This window comes from Pholcus phalangioides, unplaced genomic scaffold, assembly GCF_987345545.1.
Source record: "Pholcus phalangioides strain wild (caught in Gottingen) unplaced genomic scaffold, Ppha-v1.0 ptg000015l_1, whole genome shotgun sequence".
Taxonomy (NCBI): domain Eukaryota; kingdom Metazoa; phylum Arthropoda; class Arachnida; order Araneae; family Pholcidae; genus Pholcus; species Pholcus phalangioides.
The window spans coordinates 5,510,052-5,528,807 of NW_028301608.1; the positions used below are offsets into that span (position 1 = coordinate 5,510,052).

The following is an 18,756-nucleotide window of genomic DNA, read 5'->3' on the forward strand; positions in this document are numbered from 1 at the left end:
ATCTAGGAGCCCCTGCTGCAGGATGTACCTAAAGCCACTTAATTTATAGGACAAAAAGTCTCCTATATCATTCGCTTACCTTTGAGTAAAATTTCGAGATGCTCCCACAGAATTTCTCCGATGAATGGCGGTGCGTTGGACAGGAAACTGTCTTTTCCCTGAGAGCAAAGGTCTTTCCCTTTCAGGTAATAATTACTAGGATTGATTCCTTCAAGGCTGAATTCTTTCGTTGCCCAAATTAACCAATGAGCGACGTCCATCTCGTTCCATAATCTGGGATCTATTAAATACAAGAAGGGGAGAAAAATAAAGGCATTCATTCCCGTGTTTCTAACGAATAAGATGCACTTCAACTAATAATTATTATAATTTTTAGGAGCATATTTGGAGGTTATGACAATTAATAAATATTATGGATCCTCAGAATACCCAAATAATTCAACTCTAAATGAGGCATCTTCGATCTGTTGCTCGCGAGCACCGCAGGATAGCAAAGAGGGCTCGGTACTTGCGCTAAAGTTCATGCTCGCCATACCTTATTAAAATACCCCATTCTCTCTTAGTTTTCAAAACTTCGCACACTGTTCTTTCTTGAGTTGCCCCGCGGGTGCTCTTCTTCTGATACTGGACATAAACGGTGCTCGCGATACGAGAAAGATTATTCTTACCTTCCCCCACAAAATAGATAGGCTGTTAAATTGTAACTTAAAACGTAGGCACACTTATCGGAATTGAGTGTGAGTACTTTTTGTTTTGCTCAATGAACTCTTTTTCTGATCAATTAAAAAATTAATTCTGGCTTCCAAGCAAAATGTGCTTAATTATTGCCCTGACTTTCACTGACCAAAATTCAAAAATTTCCCTGGCCACAATTCTAAAGTTTCTCAACTAAAATTCGAACGTGTCCCCCTTGACCTATTCAAAAGTTTCCATAACTTTTCATCAATAAAATTCAGAAGTTCCCTGATTAAAATTCAAACATGTCCGACTTTCCCTGACCAAAATTCAGAAAAATAATACCAAAATATTAAATTTTTTCAAATTTTTCATTTCAGTTCTTTTCCTTCGCAGAATTTTTCCCTCACTTACATAGATTTTTTAATATAGATACACATTGTCTTTAAATTTCCCTGACATTTTAAGTAGAACCCCGGAATTAGGGGCCATTCAAGTATTACTTAAGCAGATTTTCAGTCATTTTTGACCCCCCCACCGTCAGCAGCTTAGAATATTCCATGTGGTCAAAAAAGGGTGGTTGATGACGTAAGAAACCTTCAAACCCCTCTCCCCCTTGTCATCAAAAGTCAGCAAATCCGAACCCCCCCCCCCCTCTATGCTGACGTAATACTTGAATGACCCCTTAGCACTTAGGACGATGATCTATCAGCCCGTTGTTGTATTTTTGAAACCAATGAAATTCAATTTCCGTTTCGTGAGATTCCATTCAGCAACGCTAACTCATATCTGAATCGAAAATCGAACCCAAAAAAAAAGGTTGGTAAGTATTCTCGCTCTTCGCTTGGACCGCATTGAGTGACAACTTTTCAAGTTGCTGCTGTCCGCACAATCACCAGACCAACCGTGACCCCCGCTCTGTCCCCCTAGGGGATATAAGCTGGTCCGTCTCAGGAGGTGTTTTGATATCAATAACCGAATGATAACTATATCCGAGAAAGTCCCGTTTGCAAGTACGGTAATCATACATCCTGATCGATCGAACGGGACGTAAGATAACCCGGTATTGGAAAAACAGGACAATTGTCTTTCTTTCCCACATAATTGGTTCAAAATGTTCTCAATCTCTCGTTGTTTTTCTTTATTCTATTCTATAACGAAACTTTTTTTCCCTCTGAGCATAAATCCTGCATTTTTGTTAGTCAGCCAAATACAAATACACGGCCACAACAGGCAAAATGCGCAACGAGGTGGCTGAGAAAAAGGTGCCATCGCGTTAGAACGGAACTATCTACTGTACATCACGATTACGATATTTTTGTTAATACCAATACCTTTCATAGATCCCTTGAGAAAGTCTTTCAGAAAAAAAAAAATTTGAATATGGTCAGCTGAAAGAAACTGATAAAAAACTGAAGGAAATGGTGTTTTTTTTTCATACATTTATTTGTCTTCAGTATAGGAAGGCTAAAAGCAGCACATGGATTACGGCGAATACTACAGACTGATTACGACATTAAGTACGGAAATGTTTGTCAACAAGGAAGGGGAGAAGAGAACACCTTATCTAGACCACTACATAGTCTTGCAGCGTGATAACAATAATTTACAGGAAAAAAAAGTTTGGTTAAACCTTAGCATCGGAATGCGCAAAAAAAAACTTTCGATGGGAAAAAAAAGATAAAAATTGAAAAAAATCCACAAAAAAAATTGATCGACGGAAAAAAAATATAACATTTTCCGAAGACCCGATAACTATAAACGAATGTTTTTCATGTTATGATATTGATTCGTTCCGTTCTTTGCAAAAGTGATAACAATACCCGAATGAGATAACACTATCTAATACGGGGCGTCGACTGTACATGCCAAGACGCTATTACGAAAGCACATAAAATGATCCACTTTTTTGGACACGAAACACATTTTTTTTAAGGAAATAGATGTCTGTTGAGAGTGAACCGACATAGACTCAGCGTTTTAATTCAAAACTATCATCCAGAAAATGGAGACACACAGAGAAAAAGTATGTTTCATCATAACTCTTTTCTTTTAGGGAAAGGCAGACGCTTTTTAGAGAGTAACGAAGAAACATCATGGATCCAGCAGCTGATATTATTATACTGCATTTTTTTTCATTTTCCTTTTTTCTGCTGACATCCATCAGCTGCTGCCGCCGCCGCCTCATAACGTTAAGAAAGAAAAGAAACGTCAAACTGAGGCACAGCACGACCGCAAATTATTTTCGCAAACGTCACAAAAAAACACTAAATTCACTTTATTATGAACCGGCATCATTCATCATTAAAATGCAACGATGATGTATGTTGTATAATAAAATAATATATCACCCTTACGTGAGCAACATATTACTGTTGAAATTCACAATCAACGGTTGTATTTCATTATCGACATATGGTAAATTATATACTACTACTACTAAACCAGACATGCAACTCGTTCATATTCCACTGAGGAACTTCTTGCTGCGGTAAATTATGTAGAATAACGATTACGAAACTGTGTATTTCTTACGTGCTTAAACTTGAGTGATTTAGAAAATAACTTAAATAATTTTGATATAATTTAAATAACTTATTTTGATATAACCGCAGCTGATATATCCTCATATTTATTTTATTTTTCATAAATCATAACTTCAAGGGTTTAATGATGATGAAGCATGATCTTGGCTTTCCATACTTTCATAGGGGAAAAATCTCCTGCTTTTAAGGAACATTTACAAATTTTCTATTTAGCCCTCAATTTCTTTTTTCAAATTTTGTTAATATGTTTAAACAATTTAATAAAAGCTTTTGGAATCTTAGTTGCAGGGTTTTTTTTCGAATTTTAACTTCAACAGTGACATAACCCCCTTGTTGAAGCATTTAACACTTCGATGCTAAGAGCTACAAGGTTTCAAGACATTTGAACAAGTGGTGTTTGAAAAAAGGTTTCTTAACTGACAAAAACCAGTTTTGAGGAAGGAGCATTTTAATGGAAAACATTAGCATACACAAATGATGCCTGAAAACGTTTTATATTGAAATATTTTGAAAATACTCCTAGTGTGTGGAGGTAGAACAAAAACTCTAACGCAGTTACACGCAGAGAATTTTATAGTATTTAAAAATTGAAAAATATATTTTTTGACAAATTTGTATGAGCCAAATCCGCTTCAGCTATTTTTAAAATTTTTCACTTTCACAATTCTGTCCTGATAGAATTTAGCTACTGTTTGAGTATCAATTTTTGGCATTACTAATTTATTAGTGCTTGAAATAATAAATGTCACCTGCGTCATTTACCACCTTTTATACTGCATCTATCTATATTGGCAAATGATCTCTATAGAAAAAAAAACCTTTGAAAAGAGTAAAACACATGGTCAACATATTGAAGATGAACATTCATGACTATTTTCATGGGATTTTATTTTGTGATTTTGGGGGGGAGGGTTTCAGAAGGGGATTCAAAGGTAAAATAAAGAAATCACGCCGAGCCACTGAAGATATATTCATGATGAAAGTTGGTTAGAAGTTTTATTTCATGACGTAAGACTAAGTAAAAAGGTGTTTTTCGAAATTCAACCCCTAAGAAGGATCAAAAGAAGGTTCAATGGAAAAATCACGCCTAGCCGAAACCGCTAAAGTCATCAATATTCATGAAATTGATCAGAAGTTTTATTTTATGACATAGAAACTAACTCAGAAAGAGTTTTTCAAAATTCGACCCCTCCTAAAGGGGTAAGAGGGTTCAAAGTTAGAATTCATGAAATTTGGTCAGTAAGGGAAGGGGGTCGCATGGAGAAAGAGAGAAATCACGCCGAGCCGAAACCGCTGAAGCTATAAATAGGAAATTTGGTCAGTATTTCTGTTTTGTAATGTAGAGACTCACTGAGAAAGGATTTCTGAAAGTTCATGATATCCAAGGGGATCACGAGGTGTTCAAATATTATATGGGAGAATCATCGCTGAATAATTTTCAGATTACTAAATCCACGCGAGTGAAGCCGCGGATAACAGCTAGTTTTTAATGTTTTTCTATGGAAATGGACGAGTCCAGAAAACGTATAGGAAAGCCTTTTTTTCATGAATTTCTTGGTTGATAATTTTGAAGTAAAGATTAGAATGGGGAAATAAAAGAAAAAATACTGAAAACCAATCTGAATCTGAATTCAGGCTGTAAAATGCTAAAAATATGTACGTCCATTATCTCGTTGCAGAAAGATGTGATAAACCGAATATCGATCTATGCAGCCATGAATTATACTTTTATAATGTTTAGAATCTCTATCAAGTTTCAGGTGTTCAATTTTTGGTTTTAATCTATTTCCGTCTTATCAGCTACAACTGGTCATCTACCTCCGATCTTCATCTTCTGGACTGAAATTTACGAATTTAACACTTCACAAAACACAAGACCGACAAACCAGTCGCGGCCCAGGCTCTGTCCCTCCAGGGATATAAGCCTTTTACCCTTGCGGGTTGGGTCGCGCTGGGGAAAAAAACACAAGACCGTCACAAATTGTTGATTTATGTGGAACATAATTTACAAGGACTTCACAAATATTTCAACAAGTTTGGGCATTACTACCTCCATTTCTCTTTTAAAAAATATCTTAACATCAAGGATACAAAATGCAACTTTTGCTCATCCATACTGAACACTGCAAAAATATTCAAAATCCATGCTATAAAATACAAGCTAGATATGTCAGTTGAGATTTAACTTCCCAGTGTAGCTATAAAATGTTCATTTTAATATTATTAAAAGGAACAACGACAACAAAAATATGCGCCTACAAAGAACACTCAGAATTTTCGGACAACTTAATAATCTAAAGGATACATTTATGGAAAATTCTCTGATCATACTCTATAACAAATTATTCATAAAATTCATCAACTCAAATCATTCATCATCCTACATTTTTTCCGTGAAAACATAAAATTCTTCATAAAAAAATCATTAAATTTACACTCCATGTTATTGATGATTATCGGCGGTGGCAAGAATTCATCGTTAATGATAATTTAAAAGAGTGCAAATTCAATGCAGGGATCACAACGAACTTGAAAACCCAAAGAAGAAAGAAAAGTAGAAAAAAATAAAAGGAAAAGCTATAATAACGATCAACTCACTAACACAAACTAGTTACTAAGACAACATCTGCTCTCCGATATATACGTAAAATAAAAGCAGAAAGAAGAAAAACTGACCATCTGCCTCGCGAGATGCCAAATATTTTTATACGCTTCAGGCTTCACTCAAGAAGGCATCAAACGGAACTTTCGTGACGCGATTACAGAGTGGATCGGCACGTGCCGCAATTCCACATAAATGATTTAGATTAATGGTTTTATTTCTTTTCCGAAAATCATCATTGCCCGGCATATCGAATTAAGTAATAAATAAACATCAATGTCTTAATGTTTTTAATACGTTTCTGATTAGCTTCGGGCTGTTTCAACGTCAGTCATTCTGTTGATAAAATGTTTTTCACTCTACGTGGTTTTTTTTTAAATCCACGCCTTAATTTCAAAACGTTGCGGGGTTTTTTTTTTGGCTCCATGGTATTATTTAAAGCAAAAAATGTTCTACAGCAGTATTTCTTAAATTGTGCGTCGCGGTGAACTGGAGATATTGATTTTGGTAGCTATCTTTGCTTGGAAATAGTTCTTTTTTAGTGAAAATGTCTACTAAACTGTTCTGGGGAGCCGTGGGTGATAAAAGTTTAAGAACCCACTGCTCTAGACCCCACTCTTTTGGTTGCTATCATGCTCAGGCCGAGATTACACGGCAAAAGTTTTACAAAAGTTCATTTATAAAGCTTGAAAAATGCAACCAAAGTGCATCGGAACCAAATGAATTATTGGTTGTTTATTTCAAGTTTTGTAAAATAACTTTTTTAAAACTTTTATAGTGTAATCTCGAATAACATACTCTCTGGAGCAGAGCTCTTCAACCTTTCTCCAGTCGCGAGCACTGACTGTATCCGTCATCAAAAGAAGAGCATCCTTACGGTAAGTTTAACATACCAAACATACCAATACATAAAATCAGGATGATTTCAATTCGTGAAAGCAATTTTTACCAGGTGCTTTAATTGAAACGTTGATCAAGGGCTCGCGAGCACGAAATTGGATACGAACATCGAGCACTCTGGGTACTTTAGGAAATACCGTCGTGCTCGCAAGCAACGGGTTGAAGATTCCTGCTCTAGAGCTACAGTAAACTACGTATAAAGCTACATTGGTTATTAATACAGGATGAAAAATTAAACACAGCAAAGAAGGAAGTCAACTAGATGCATGTCAGACACGGACCATATTCAATAACGTTTTACGCCAGAGTGATTCTCAACCTGAGGGCCATATGGTCCCATTGCGGTTCTGGGATATTCTAAAAGGGGGCACGGGTGAAAATCAAGTGGAAAGGGGGCCATAAAAGGTGGTTGGGGAAGGGGAGGCAAATAGCTGTGTGGAAAAAATTTCAGATGTGAATAAATGTAGCTTTTTGTGAAAATATGTTGGGGAAAAGTGTGATTAATTTCAGAATCCAACAAAACTGCGTATAAAATATCAGGGCCATTTTAACACGTCGGTCCATCCAGACATAGCTTGAGGGCTTCATGACGGGGGAGGGGGAGAGTCATGATGAGTACTACGATATTACTATGTTATATTCTGGGGTATGATGATTTTCTAGAGTGAGTATGTTAATATGTAAGTTTTTACTTCTAGCTAAGCACGGGACACCAGAATGTTGTGATTCCAGTTTTTGAAAAACATACCAGTTTTTTGAAAAACGTTATAAGCAGTTTACAGGTTGCATGTGAGATGTTGAGTAGACCATGAGTCCAGTGATTTATCAATTTTATTTATAAAGTTTTTGCTCAATCTGAATTTTCTCAAAAAATCAATTCAATAAGTAGAAAGGGTCTCCCTGCTGAATGTGCTGAATGAGAAAGGAGCCCTGAAGAAGACCGGGGAGGGGGGGGGACAAAATAAGAAAATATGGTTCAAAGGGGCCAATGGGATATTAAAAGGTTAAACAACACTATAAAACCTCAGCCGTACAGTGTACCTTTTCAGTGTACGGTACTAAGCCCCGACATAAACTAAAAAAAAAGAAAAGCCTGCAACATGGGTACTTTTCTTGTCAAGTTTTCTCGTAAAAAGTTGTTTGCTGTTGTGTTATCATTTAATTATCAGTTTCCAATTTTCAAAATTAAAAATGTATCAAATCTGAAAACTATAGATGCCTAATCACAGACTGGATGCAAGTCGTTCAAAAGCCGTATCCGGCTCGCAAATTCGTAGCCTCTGAATTACAAGTACATGCAGTCTGTACTCCATCGTCGGAGCTGGAAACAAAGGGAAGTCACACCGAGGATTGTGGAATCCACATATTATCCAGAACACACACGCACACAACACTCGTGATCTTAATAAATACGGTACTAGAAAGATCACTTCCTCGTAATTTCTGGAAGCTGCTGAAGGCCTTCTTTTCTTTGATGTTGTTGTGGGATGACTGCATTGCTCGTGCCTATCATTAGTAATTTAGATAGTAAGTTTTTTAAGTGAAACAGAAGCTTGGGGTTATGTGTTTGGGCGCACACCTGCGTCTTGGTAGTCGCGTGCGTATGAACCAACGGGCATCAATTTACAGGAGCAGTTTTTTTTTTTTTTTTCAATTTCAGATCTACGCATCGAGGGAAAATAGAGATGACCTCAAATCCGAAAAGAAGAAACAGCTGCAACAGCCACACCACAAGTTTATGAAGTGGAAAAAAAAAAACAGAATCCGAGACACACACAGACATTAAATCATTGGTTGCGCCGAAGACAAATTGGATGAACGAAAACGCATTTCTTTTCACATTGTATGTTCAGTAAAGACATTAGACGGCAAGTAACAGGACGCAAAGGGGAATTTTCCAGAAATTTTCTTTCTAATTCTAATACATAAAATATATCATATTGTGATAACTCCATGATCAATCAACGAATCAGGCGCAGCATATCTATCGGAACGTTAATATTTCCAAGGGATATTTTTTTTCCTTTTCTTTCCGGAAAAGTGTAGCTTACCCTAACCGAATTTTGAAACAAATACAAAATCTGAAGTGACAACAGGCAAATTGCCCAAAAAAAAATGGCTGGAAAAAAAAATAATGAAAAAGATAAAAAATTTAGGAAGAAAATTTTAAAATTAAGAAAGATAAGAAAATGGCAAATAAGATAATTGCTGTTATTTTGGAGTGATGTATTTTAAATGTATTTGGCATCCATACTTTTTACGCGCACTATTTTTTCAGCCCCCTCGTCGCACAATTCACTTGTTGTGGCCTTTGTATTCGCATTTGTAAATACGGTAATTTTTTATAATATAATAATAAGTTGTGCCTAAAGGAAGTATTCATCCCTACATCTGTATTATTCAATCATCCGTTCATACCTCCCCTTACATAATCTTGATAATTTAATCAACATAAAAAATAACTTTTATATTTAATATTCTAATCTTTTTTTCTTAAATGCATTCAGCCTTTACATGATTAATTAAAAGAAATATTAAGAAAAACAAATACGTATAATGTGTAAAAAAAGAAGAAATTTCAGGAAAATAGAAATAAACAAAAGCAACGCTAATATAACTTTTATATATGTTCTTTCAAAAATCTTATTCGGTCTAAAAAACCTTTTCAAAATCGGCCTGATTATAACTTTATATATTTCATCATATAATCTTTCCGAAAGCCCCCTTAAATAAGAATAGTTTAATACTCAGTAATCAACGAGGACAGAATATAAAAAATTTAATGTGGCTTTTATATTATTATTTTTTTTTTATTCACGTTAATCCCGATCACCATAAAGATAGGGGGGACACAAAATAAAAAGCATAAGTTGCGTCAAGTTTTTGTCGCAGTGAATAGAAATTCGAATAACCTAAGTAAATTCCTCTTTTTTTTCCCATATTTTATTATATTTTTTGTCGTTCTCATACTGTATATATTTTAAATCGCTTTTTCGCTGGTAGGACGACTTCTTTTGTCCGGCTCCAAGTTTCCGTATCCAACACATTAAAAAAAAACGAAGGCTCGAATAGTTAGTGTGAATGACATTTCGCAGTTGACGCATTATTGCGCAAATCGCAATTAAGCTTTTTATTATTATTATTATTGCACATAGAAATAGAGAGAGAAAGATATATAGAAAAGATGATGATGTTGATGATGAAGCAACTTTGTCGACAATACAAACGCGTTGCCCACTTTTTATTTTTCTGGTTAAAAAAAAATGTATATATATATAAAACCATTTTTTTCCCGACATTTCACCAACCTCAAGTATGTATGTAATGTTCCATTTGCTGCTTTTGCGGAACGAAATTGCTTCTTTTTTTTCCTTCTCTCTCTGGTCATGAAGAAAACAAACAACTTTTGGAGGGTGGGAGAAGGAGAAAATAACAATAATAATTGTGGTTTTATTCACAAATAATTTTATAGGGAATTGTTGGTACCTAAAGTGGAAATTTCTAAGAAAAACCGACCGTTCGAACGAACCCACGTTCGTTATATAGAAGGCGCCAAAACAACTCTCTCTTTCTCTCTCCATCCACATGGTAACGATTTCTCGCGATAGCTGTTCCGGTCAAAAAACGCGATGGAGCGGTAACGGCTCGATCTTCGAGGCTATAATGCTTCTACCTATTGAATAAAAATCACTTTTCTTTTGTATGAGTAAATAATAACATTTAAAGTGATCTGTAAATATGCCATGGGCCACTTAAGCCATGGGTCACTTAAGTAATTTATAAATGTGCTGCTTCTTTTTGTGTGCGTGTGTGGCTCACAAATAGTTTTATACGGAATTAGCAGTGCTGCAACCACGATGGGGGGACAGGCGGGTCTGGTGCGCCAGACCAGATGAGACGCGAAATTTACCCTTTAACCTCTCTTTCAACATTACGGGGGGGGGAGGGGGGTGCCAAAATGCTTGGGTCATCAAGCATGTATTTGCGGCCCTGGAATTATGTATATTGATACCTAAAGTGGAAATTTCCAAGAAAAATCGACCGTTAGAGTGAACCCATGTACGTTATATAGAAGGCGCCTAAACAATTCCCTTGAAAGAATTTTCTTAAAGAAGAAACAATTCTTCAGAACTAATGAAAAAGTTAACTTGATTAATCAATGAGAGGAATAATTTCGGAATTTCTGATAGAAATTATCTCCAATAAGTAAAATAATAATTGCATAATTATTGAAAAAAAGAATTTCAAGATGTATTGAAGGAAAATGATTTCAGACTTGCCAAAAAATAATAAGGAATAAAAAATAACTTAAAGAAATTTCAGATTAAAATTAATCTCAGAATTAATTAATTTAATCAGTATATACTCAAAAACTTTTCAGAATTAGTGAAAAAAATTATTTCAGAACTAATCAAAATAGATAATTAGTAAAAGAAATAATTTCAGAATATACAAAAGTCTTAAATTATTTTTGTCCTTTTTTAACTTGGTTCCCTAAGTGGCCATTACATGAGTTGGTGGCCCGCGGGATTTGCGGGAAGTTTCAATTCGGCCTGTCTTGTCTTAAAGATTGAAGACCCGTGCTCTAACGATTAGACCGGTCTTACACGAAATACTGATTACTTTATTTTCGAAAACATTGAGATGATTCAAAAAGCATTTGTTTGAAAAGCATAGAAAATGTCTCATACATCTAAGATCAAATCAACTGATTCGATCTTAGATGTATATATCTCCTATCCTGAACAATTCAGGATATCAGTTAATTCAATTCTAGTTCGGAACAGAATAGACGTATTGATGAGAAGAAAATAAATATTTCGTCGTAATCAGAAAAAAGCATGGTTCGCCACTCTTTCTATCACTCAATGGCCTGGTTCCTCACTCTTTTGGCCACTTTTTTTTATTATTACCGTACTTACACACTTTCTTGCTTACTCGCATGCTTACACACTCTGTCATTCACTCTTTTGGTTGAACACTGACCTAGTCCCTCACTCTATATATCTCTCTTTAAGTAGTCCACACATGCTTGCATATCCTCTAGGTCACTCTTTTGGTGGCTCACATGTTTGCTCTTTCTCTAGGTCACTCTTTTGGTAGCTCACATGTTTGCACTTTCTCTAGGTCACTCTTTTGGTAGCTCACATGTTTGCACTTTATCTAGGTCACTCTTTTGGTCATTTACATACGTTTAAACCAGGGATTTCCAAAAAAAAATCTAGGCACCAGAAAATTTTTTTACGCGAAGAAAAAGGTCCAAAATAATGCTTTTGACTTTTTCAAGGCATGGTGACCCTCTTGTTCATGTTGGCAGAAATGCTGCTATTTTATTCCAAACATTTTGTGCTACTCTCAGCCGGCAATTTAATAACTACACAAAGAAAATTTTAGGTGTCAATATCAATTTTTTAGTCGCCATGATGATCTGGCACCTGGGATTTGTCTAGCCGTGGTCTAAGCTGATTTGGTCACTCACATGCTAGCACATTCTCTAGGTCGCTTTTTTTTTTTGGTTATTCCCATACGTAAAAAACTGCCTTGCTCACTCGCATGCTTACACACTGTTATGCACTCTTTTGGTTGAACACTGATCTAATCTCTCACTCCCTATGTCACTTTTTAGGTAGCCCACATGATAGCACATTCTCCATGTCGCTCTTGTGGTAATTCATATGCTTGCTCAATCTTTTGGTAGCCCCCGTGCTTGCACATTCTCTGATCGCCCCACATGTTTGCATATTTTCTAAGTCACTCTTTGTTCATTTACATACGTTAAAAACTGTTTTGGTCACTCACATGCTTACACTTTCGATAGGCCACTTTTTTGGTCATTCCCATACTTAAAAATTCACTTGGTTACTCGCATGAATAAATAAAGTTATGCATTCTTTTGGTTGAACACTGACCTAATCTCTCACTCTCTACGTCACTTCTTTAGATAGCCCACATGCTTGCACATTCTCTAGGTCACTCTTTCATTCATTTACATACTTTTAAACTTTTTTTGGTCACTCACATGCTTGCACATGCTCTAGGTAAATTATTTTGTCTCTCACTGACCTAGTCCTTCTTATCTCCAGGCAGAGGCGGATTTTAGTTCTGTGTCAACCTTCTTCCATTCTACTCTAATTTTCTTGGCTACTCATTCCTCAAATTTTCCGCTTCTCAAAAACTTTCCGCCTCGAACTATAGCTCACTCAGTCATCTCCCCCCCCCCCGTAATTACGCCTTTGGTTGTAATCTTGAATTAACCCTTTAAGTGGCAATTAGAAATCGCTAAAGCTTCCTTCAAAATGCCATACCTTTTTAATTTAAGTAGGCTTTCTTCTGATTTTCGGCAAGTGCAAACTAAGGGTGATAGGGAAAGTTTTTCATTGTTACAAAACAACCATCCTTGTCATGAAAAAAAAGAGGTTTTCATGGAGGTGAGATATCTCGTCATTGCCGCTTAAGGGGTTAACGAAGCCGGTTTAAATCGTGCATAAATAGACGCGCCTCCATTTTCAGACATGTTTACTCGTTGTTTTTCTTCGTTTATCACATAAAAGCATATACTGCATGTATATTGTACTGAACAGAGTAAATTAATAAAAGTAGCAGGAAGAGGGGATTTATTTCATTGTACAGTTTAGTGGCTAGTTTCCCACTCGGCCAACGCCCCCCTGTTAATAAAAGCATTGTGTGAAACTCCTGTTGTTATTAGCGGAAACACATTTGACCGTCGACTAATAATAATAATAATGATGATTAAAAAAAACACACACACACTAAGGAGAATCTTTGAAGCAGTATTGTACAGCGCATGCAATTAAATCGGAACATGATGGGTCCGCCCAGTCTCTTCCTCTGTTCTCGGTTCCCAACCTACAACAGCAAAGTTCCAATTTAGTTATAATCAACCGGAAGACACAGCACGAGCTTCCTGCTACACATTCGAGTAACGAGCAATAACGTTATGGCACCTAAAATATGTATTGTGTGACGTGATTCCCGACGAAACTATGTGCAATAAATAAAAGGAAAACATTTCAATAATCAACCCACAGCCCGCGAGCCAAATGTGGCCGCGGAGTCAATCTGATGTGGACCGCGAACTCCAACCTAATTTTGTAAAAATAAACTGAGCGACACATTTCCATATCACTTGATTAACCCACGGTGCATTTCCACATCACCTGAGAGTGGTCTGTGGCTTATTCCCAAATCATTTTCGTATATAGCTCGCAGCACATTTACAGATCACTCAAATGACCCACAGCATATTTACATATCGCGTGAGTGATTTGCGGCACGGTTCACTTAACTGGCCCGTGATATAGTTCCACATTACTTAAGTGGCCCGCAGTATATAAATATCACCACGGCGCAACTCCTGATCACTTAAGTAACCAGCGGTACACTCCCAGATCATTTAAGTAACCCACGGAGCATTCTCTGATCACTTGAGTGGCTGACCCCAGCACAGTTCAGATCACTTGAATGACCCCCCCCCCTCTCAGTACAGTTTCAGAGCACTCAAGTGGCCCGCGACACAGTTCTAGATCACTTAGTGACCCGCAGCATGTTTACGGATCACCGTGGTACAGTTTCAGATCACCAAGTTGCCCGCAGCACATTTACTGAACACTTCAGTAACCTGTGGCGCTGTTCCAGATCACTCAGTTAACTGGCCCTCGACACGTTTTCAAATCAGTGAAGTGACTCGCCTTCTCCTAAAGGTTGAACACCTTTGATACGCATCATAGTTTCCCAGCATTTTTGTTCAACCTTCCCTTCCCCCTCAACTATCGCCCAGGATATAGGATCCTATACTGAACCTATAGCTTCTATCGTCCCCTTGGATCATTTCTCCCTTGCGGGGCCATAGTGCTCACTTTGGGAACACTGATACAGATGGTCTCCTCATGAATTCCATCCGAATTTCAGACTAAAACAATTTTAAACGCAGTAATTAAGATATATCTCAACCTGGACAGCAAGTACGATATCATGGATTTTTTTACGACATGAAGGCAGAACACACACGCTGATTGGCTTTCAACTTGTACTTACCTTTCGGTATGTTGAGTTGTTCTCGCTCTTTTTCCCAACTGCTAAAGCTAGCAGCCAAAGCCTGAGTCATTTTTTGATTGGTTCCTGGGGTGAGTGGTGGCACCTGATGATGATGGCCGGGAAGCTCTATGGGAGAAAAAAAACCACATGAGAAACATGATCTCGCTAGAGTATGTACTATGTGTTGACTTAACAGCCATCTTTGAGCAAAAAAAAAAATGTGACTCCATATAAACCAATTACTGTTCTCTATCCTGTTTTTTTTTAACGGTTAGACGCTACTTTAAATACAAAACAGGGTTCGTCGCTCAAAGATCGAGGACACGATAAGTCCGTCATCTTTCCAGGCACCTCATGGCAATCCTGACCCTTTTTTATAAAAATAATCTCGTTTGTTCCCGAACTTAAACCGAAGCCACGTGAATTTTAATTTTCTTACTGAGATCAATAAAAATTATTTTCCCAATTAATCAATTATATTTTGGCAATTATGACTAAAATTATAAGTATTCATATTTGTCATGATCAACGCATTTTTTCATGAATTATATTTCTATCCACTGCGATTTCCAGTACCGTTTCATTTCCCACCTCTTGACAATAATATTCCACTGACTTTAGTCCCAACTGGCAGTTTTACCTTACTTTGGCGACAATTGGCATTTCCAGTATTTGGGTTCCCAAATTTTCGTATCTTTCTCGAGGAAATATGGTCAGCCGTGTCATGAAATTCAACTAACCCAAGGCAATTATGAAGAAGAGCGGACTCGTCATCCATCTGAGCAAAAAACAGGTTGCTTCTCCGAATGATTTCACGGAAATCATTGAAAAAAAAGAGGATAGGGAACAGTGATTAGTTGATCGAACAGTGATAACGTCGCATTTCTGCTCAATGACAGCGGATGAGTCAGTCAGGTATTTCAAAGTGCTCTAAACAAATCCATATATAGTAGCAATTTATTTAACTTACAGAATCGGATCTCACAAAGCAGTGATATAATTACGGATCCGTCATTCAAAATGAATTAGCGCCAACAAGTGATCATTTGCACAAACTCAATAACACTTATGAAACATAATTCATGAGAAATTAATGAGTGAAATTTATTTTTAATAAACTTAAAAGTATTCTAGAAATTCAGTTGCAACTGTCTGATTTTTTCTTTTCTTTGATAAATTTCGATGTGATTTCGTATTGTCAATCACAAACGAATGGAATTGTAACGACATCTGTGGGTAATTTAAAACTGGAAACACCATTATTGAATGACATAGAAAGAAAAGAGGTAAGAGTTCATCACTATAATGTAAATTATTTTTCATAGGGGGGAGGAGAAGTATTGCGCAGAGCGAAAAAAAAAAGAGGAGATACTCGTATAGTGACTTCAATGACATGGTTTTGAAACAAAAATGAGTGTCAAATACAGCTCCATCGAGTGAAAATTACCGAAACAATTTCTACTGTCAAGCTAAATTGCCTTCTTGAAAAAAAAAAGTTAAGATATGAAGGACTTGTTACAGCTATCAAAAATATTGTTTAGTAGTATTTCGTATTCCAAGAAAATGGTATTTTGATAGCGAAATATCGAGAGAAAATAACTCGCACTTTCTGTTAGTCGACCTCAAAGTGAAGTTCGTTTTTGATTTCTACTGCTTTTTTGTTAATGATGCAGGCGCACTTTCTCTTGGCCATCGAAATTTCATTTGCCACCATCGGGATTTTCTCACGATAAGTCTATAATGTCCATTTGCGTGAAAAGATATTCGAATAGAAATACAAAAAAATCAACTTACAAATTTACCCCCCAGAAAAATATGGAAAAGAAAACCTTGGGAAAAATACGATTTCAGTACATACAGCATGTTATGTGACTGACCTCTTTGCATATTGGCCACATTAAGTCGTCATGTTACTGGCCACTTTGCGAAGAGCTTAGAATTCCGTAAGCTGTAACATGTACAAGATGTCCCATAAATTCGTATATAGTTTAAAAATTCGTAAAAATTGAAGGGATTGGTATGTTTTTGAATGCGGTTTGTGAAAAAGTTATTCTCAAGAGATTTAGTAGAAATTTTTGTCGATGGAGAATACTGCACTGAAACAAATTACTGGAAATATGCAAATCAGTGTCCTATAAAATTCAGGGTATACGATTAACAGCTCATTTCTGAATTTTCCTGTTACTCGCGCTTGCATAAGATTTTCGAGTGATGCTGGCATTGATGGATAAAACACTATCGGTGAAGCTGTTTCACCTCAGCCATACATCACAGGCTGAAGCTTCACCAACGTTTCGAGCACAGAAGTGTTAAAAGAAAGGATTAGGTTCAGTCATTCCTGCCGGACTTTCGTGCAGCGCCCCCGATCAGCAAAAATTTTAACAAATTATTTCTGTATCAAAAAAAATCCCCCTCAGTGAGAATAACATTTCTCAAACCGCATTCAAATATACCATTTTCTTCAATTCTTTTGAACTTTTAAACTGTTTACGAATTTATGGGACGCCCTTTACATACATATTGTTTATATGATATACATTTCATGAATTTATTTACACATTTTTCTTCTGATTACATAGTTCGCGAAAAAAATTTTTCGTCTTTCAATTTTTTTCCATGTATCAAGGTTTTTATTTGTATTACGCGTAAGAAATTTTATAAAAATGTTTACTTCTTGAAGATTTAATGGTTGAATTCGAGATATATATACTAAAAATTGATAATCACGACTGGACACGAATTCCTCTACATTCATTCTCTGGGGCATTCATTAAAGTAAAACAAACCATAATATTCATCATTAAAATTCACGATTTCATGACTTGATTTACGCATCTACTTAGCAATTACATTTTTACTCTCATTAGATGTTTTATTTTCACGAGGTTTCTTTTGACAGGTTATACCCACTTCTTTTTTAAATGACCATTTTTCACACTGGAATTTAATTTGAAAATTATATTTTTATTATGTTTTGTTATTTTATAAAAAAACCGAACATTTGTTTTTATTTCTCTTCAACACTCCTCATGAAACACCTTGCATAGATAATATATTAATTAATAGATAGATGGCAGCACCTAACTGTACAATTGTCATACATGCCGTTTTAAATGTCCCGATGCAACTCACGCATAGGAGTACAAAGACAAACTCAATGGGGGAACCCATCCCCACAAGTGATAAAGTATTACGAAATATTCCAAGTAATTAAAAAAGAATCTTCCCCCCTCCCATATGCTGTTTTAACCTAGTTCTCATTTTTAAAATGCTAATTTTTTAAGGTTAGTTACTCAAAATCTCTTTAGAATAAAATAGAATAGAATAGATAACTTCAAGGCTATAGAGAGATACTTAAAGAAAGCGAAGTGTATTTCTATTCAAAATTCCCACGCTTTCATAATTAGATACCCCATTGCTTCACAAAAAAAGAATTATCTAAAGATTTTTCACCAAATCTGAACCAACTTCAAGTAGAGTAGGAGGCTCTAGTACCGGACCGGGGGACGCACACATTTTACACCTAACCTCTCCTTCAACATTAAAAATTAGCGGGGAAGGGGCACAAAATGTGTGCTTGCCCCGGCTGACTTAGCATCTTGTTGCGTAGTTGCGGGCCTGATCATAGCATCCACGACTGTGAACCCGTTCGATATCACACATAGTCAGCGTCATCTACGCAACTGGATTTCCACAGATCAAACACGTGGAAATAGCTGTAGAGAAACACGTATTCATATTGATTCTACCAGAAAATTCATCTGGATTCCCTCGTGTATGCAGAGAGCTCTTTAAATGCTTGCAAAACACCAACCTATCCAGTAAAAACATTTTGAAAAACCTAGAACCTACAGGTGGCGATATTATGTAGTTACCGATACGATATTAATAAAAATAATAATAGACCTCCTTTTTTTAGGCATTCTAGTGAAAACTAGAAACTTGCGAAACACTTTCTCTGAACGCACGAGCGATTTC

At 36.3% G+C, this 18,756-nt stretch overlaps 1 protein-coding gene across 5 annotated transcripts in view; it reads right to left on the reverse strand.

The window, feature by feature from the left end:
• Nucleotides 1-18,756, reverse strand: part of LOC149075318 (protein C-ets-1-like) — a 189,401-nt gene that overhangs the window by 33,670 nt on the left and 136,975 nt on the right. For 3 of the 5 annotated variants that reach the window (XM_089242675.1, XM_089242674.1, XM_089242672.1), the window contains 2 exons: nucleotides 14,779-14,904; nucleotides 80-280 (listed from right to left, as the gene is read on the reverse strand). In XM_089242675.1, the coding sequence (XP_089098801.1) occupies nucleotides 80-280; nucleotides 14,779-14,904 (327 nt within the window). The remainder of the gene's footprint in view (nucleotides 1-79; nucleotides 281-14,778; nucleotides 14,905-18,756) is intronic. The other 2 variants (XM_089242673.1, XM_089242676.1) reach the window with 1 other exon arrangement.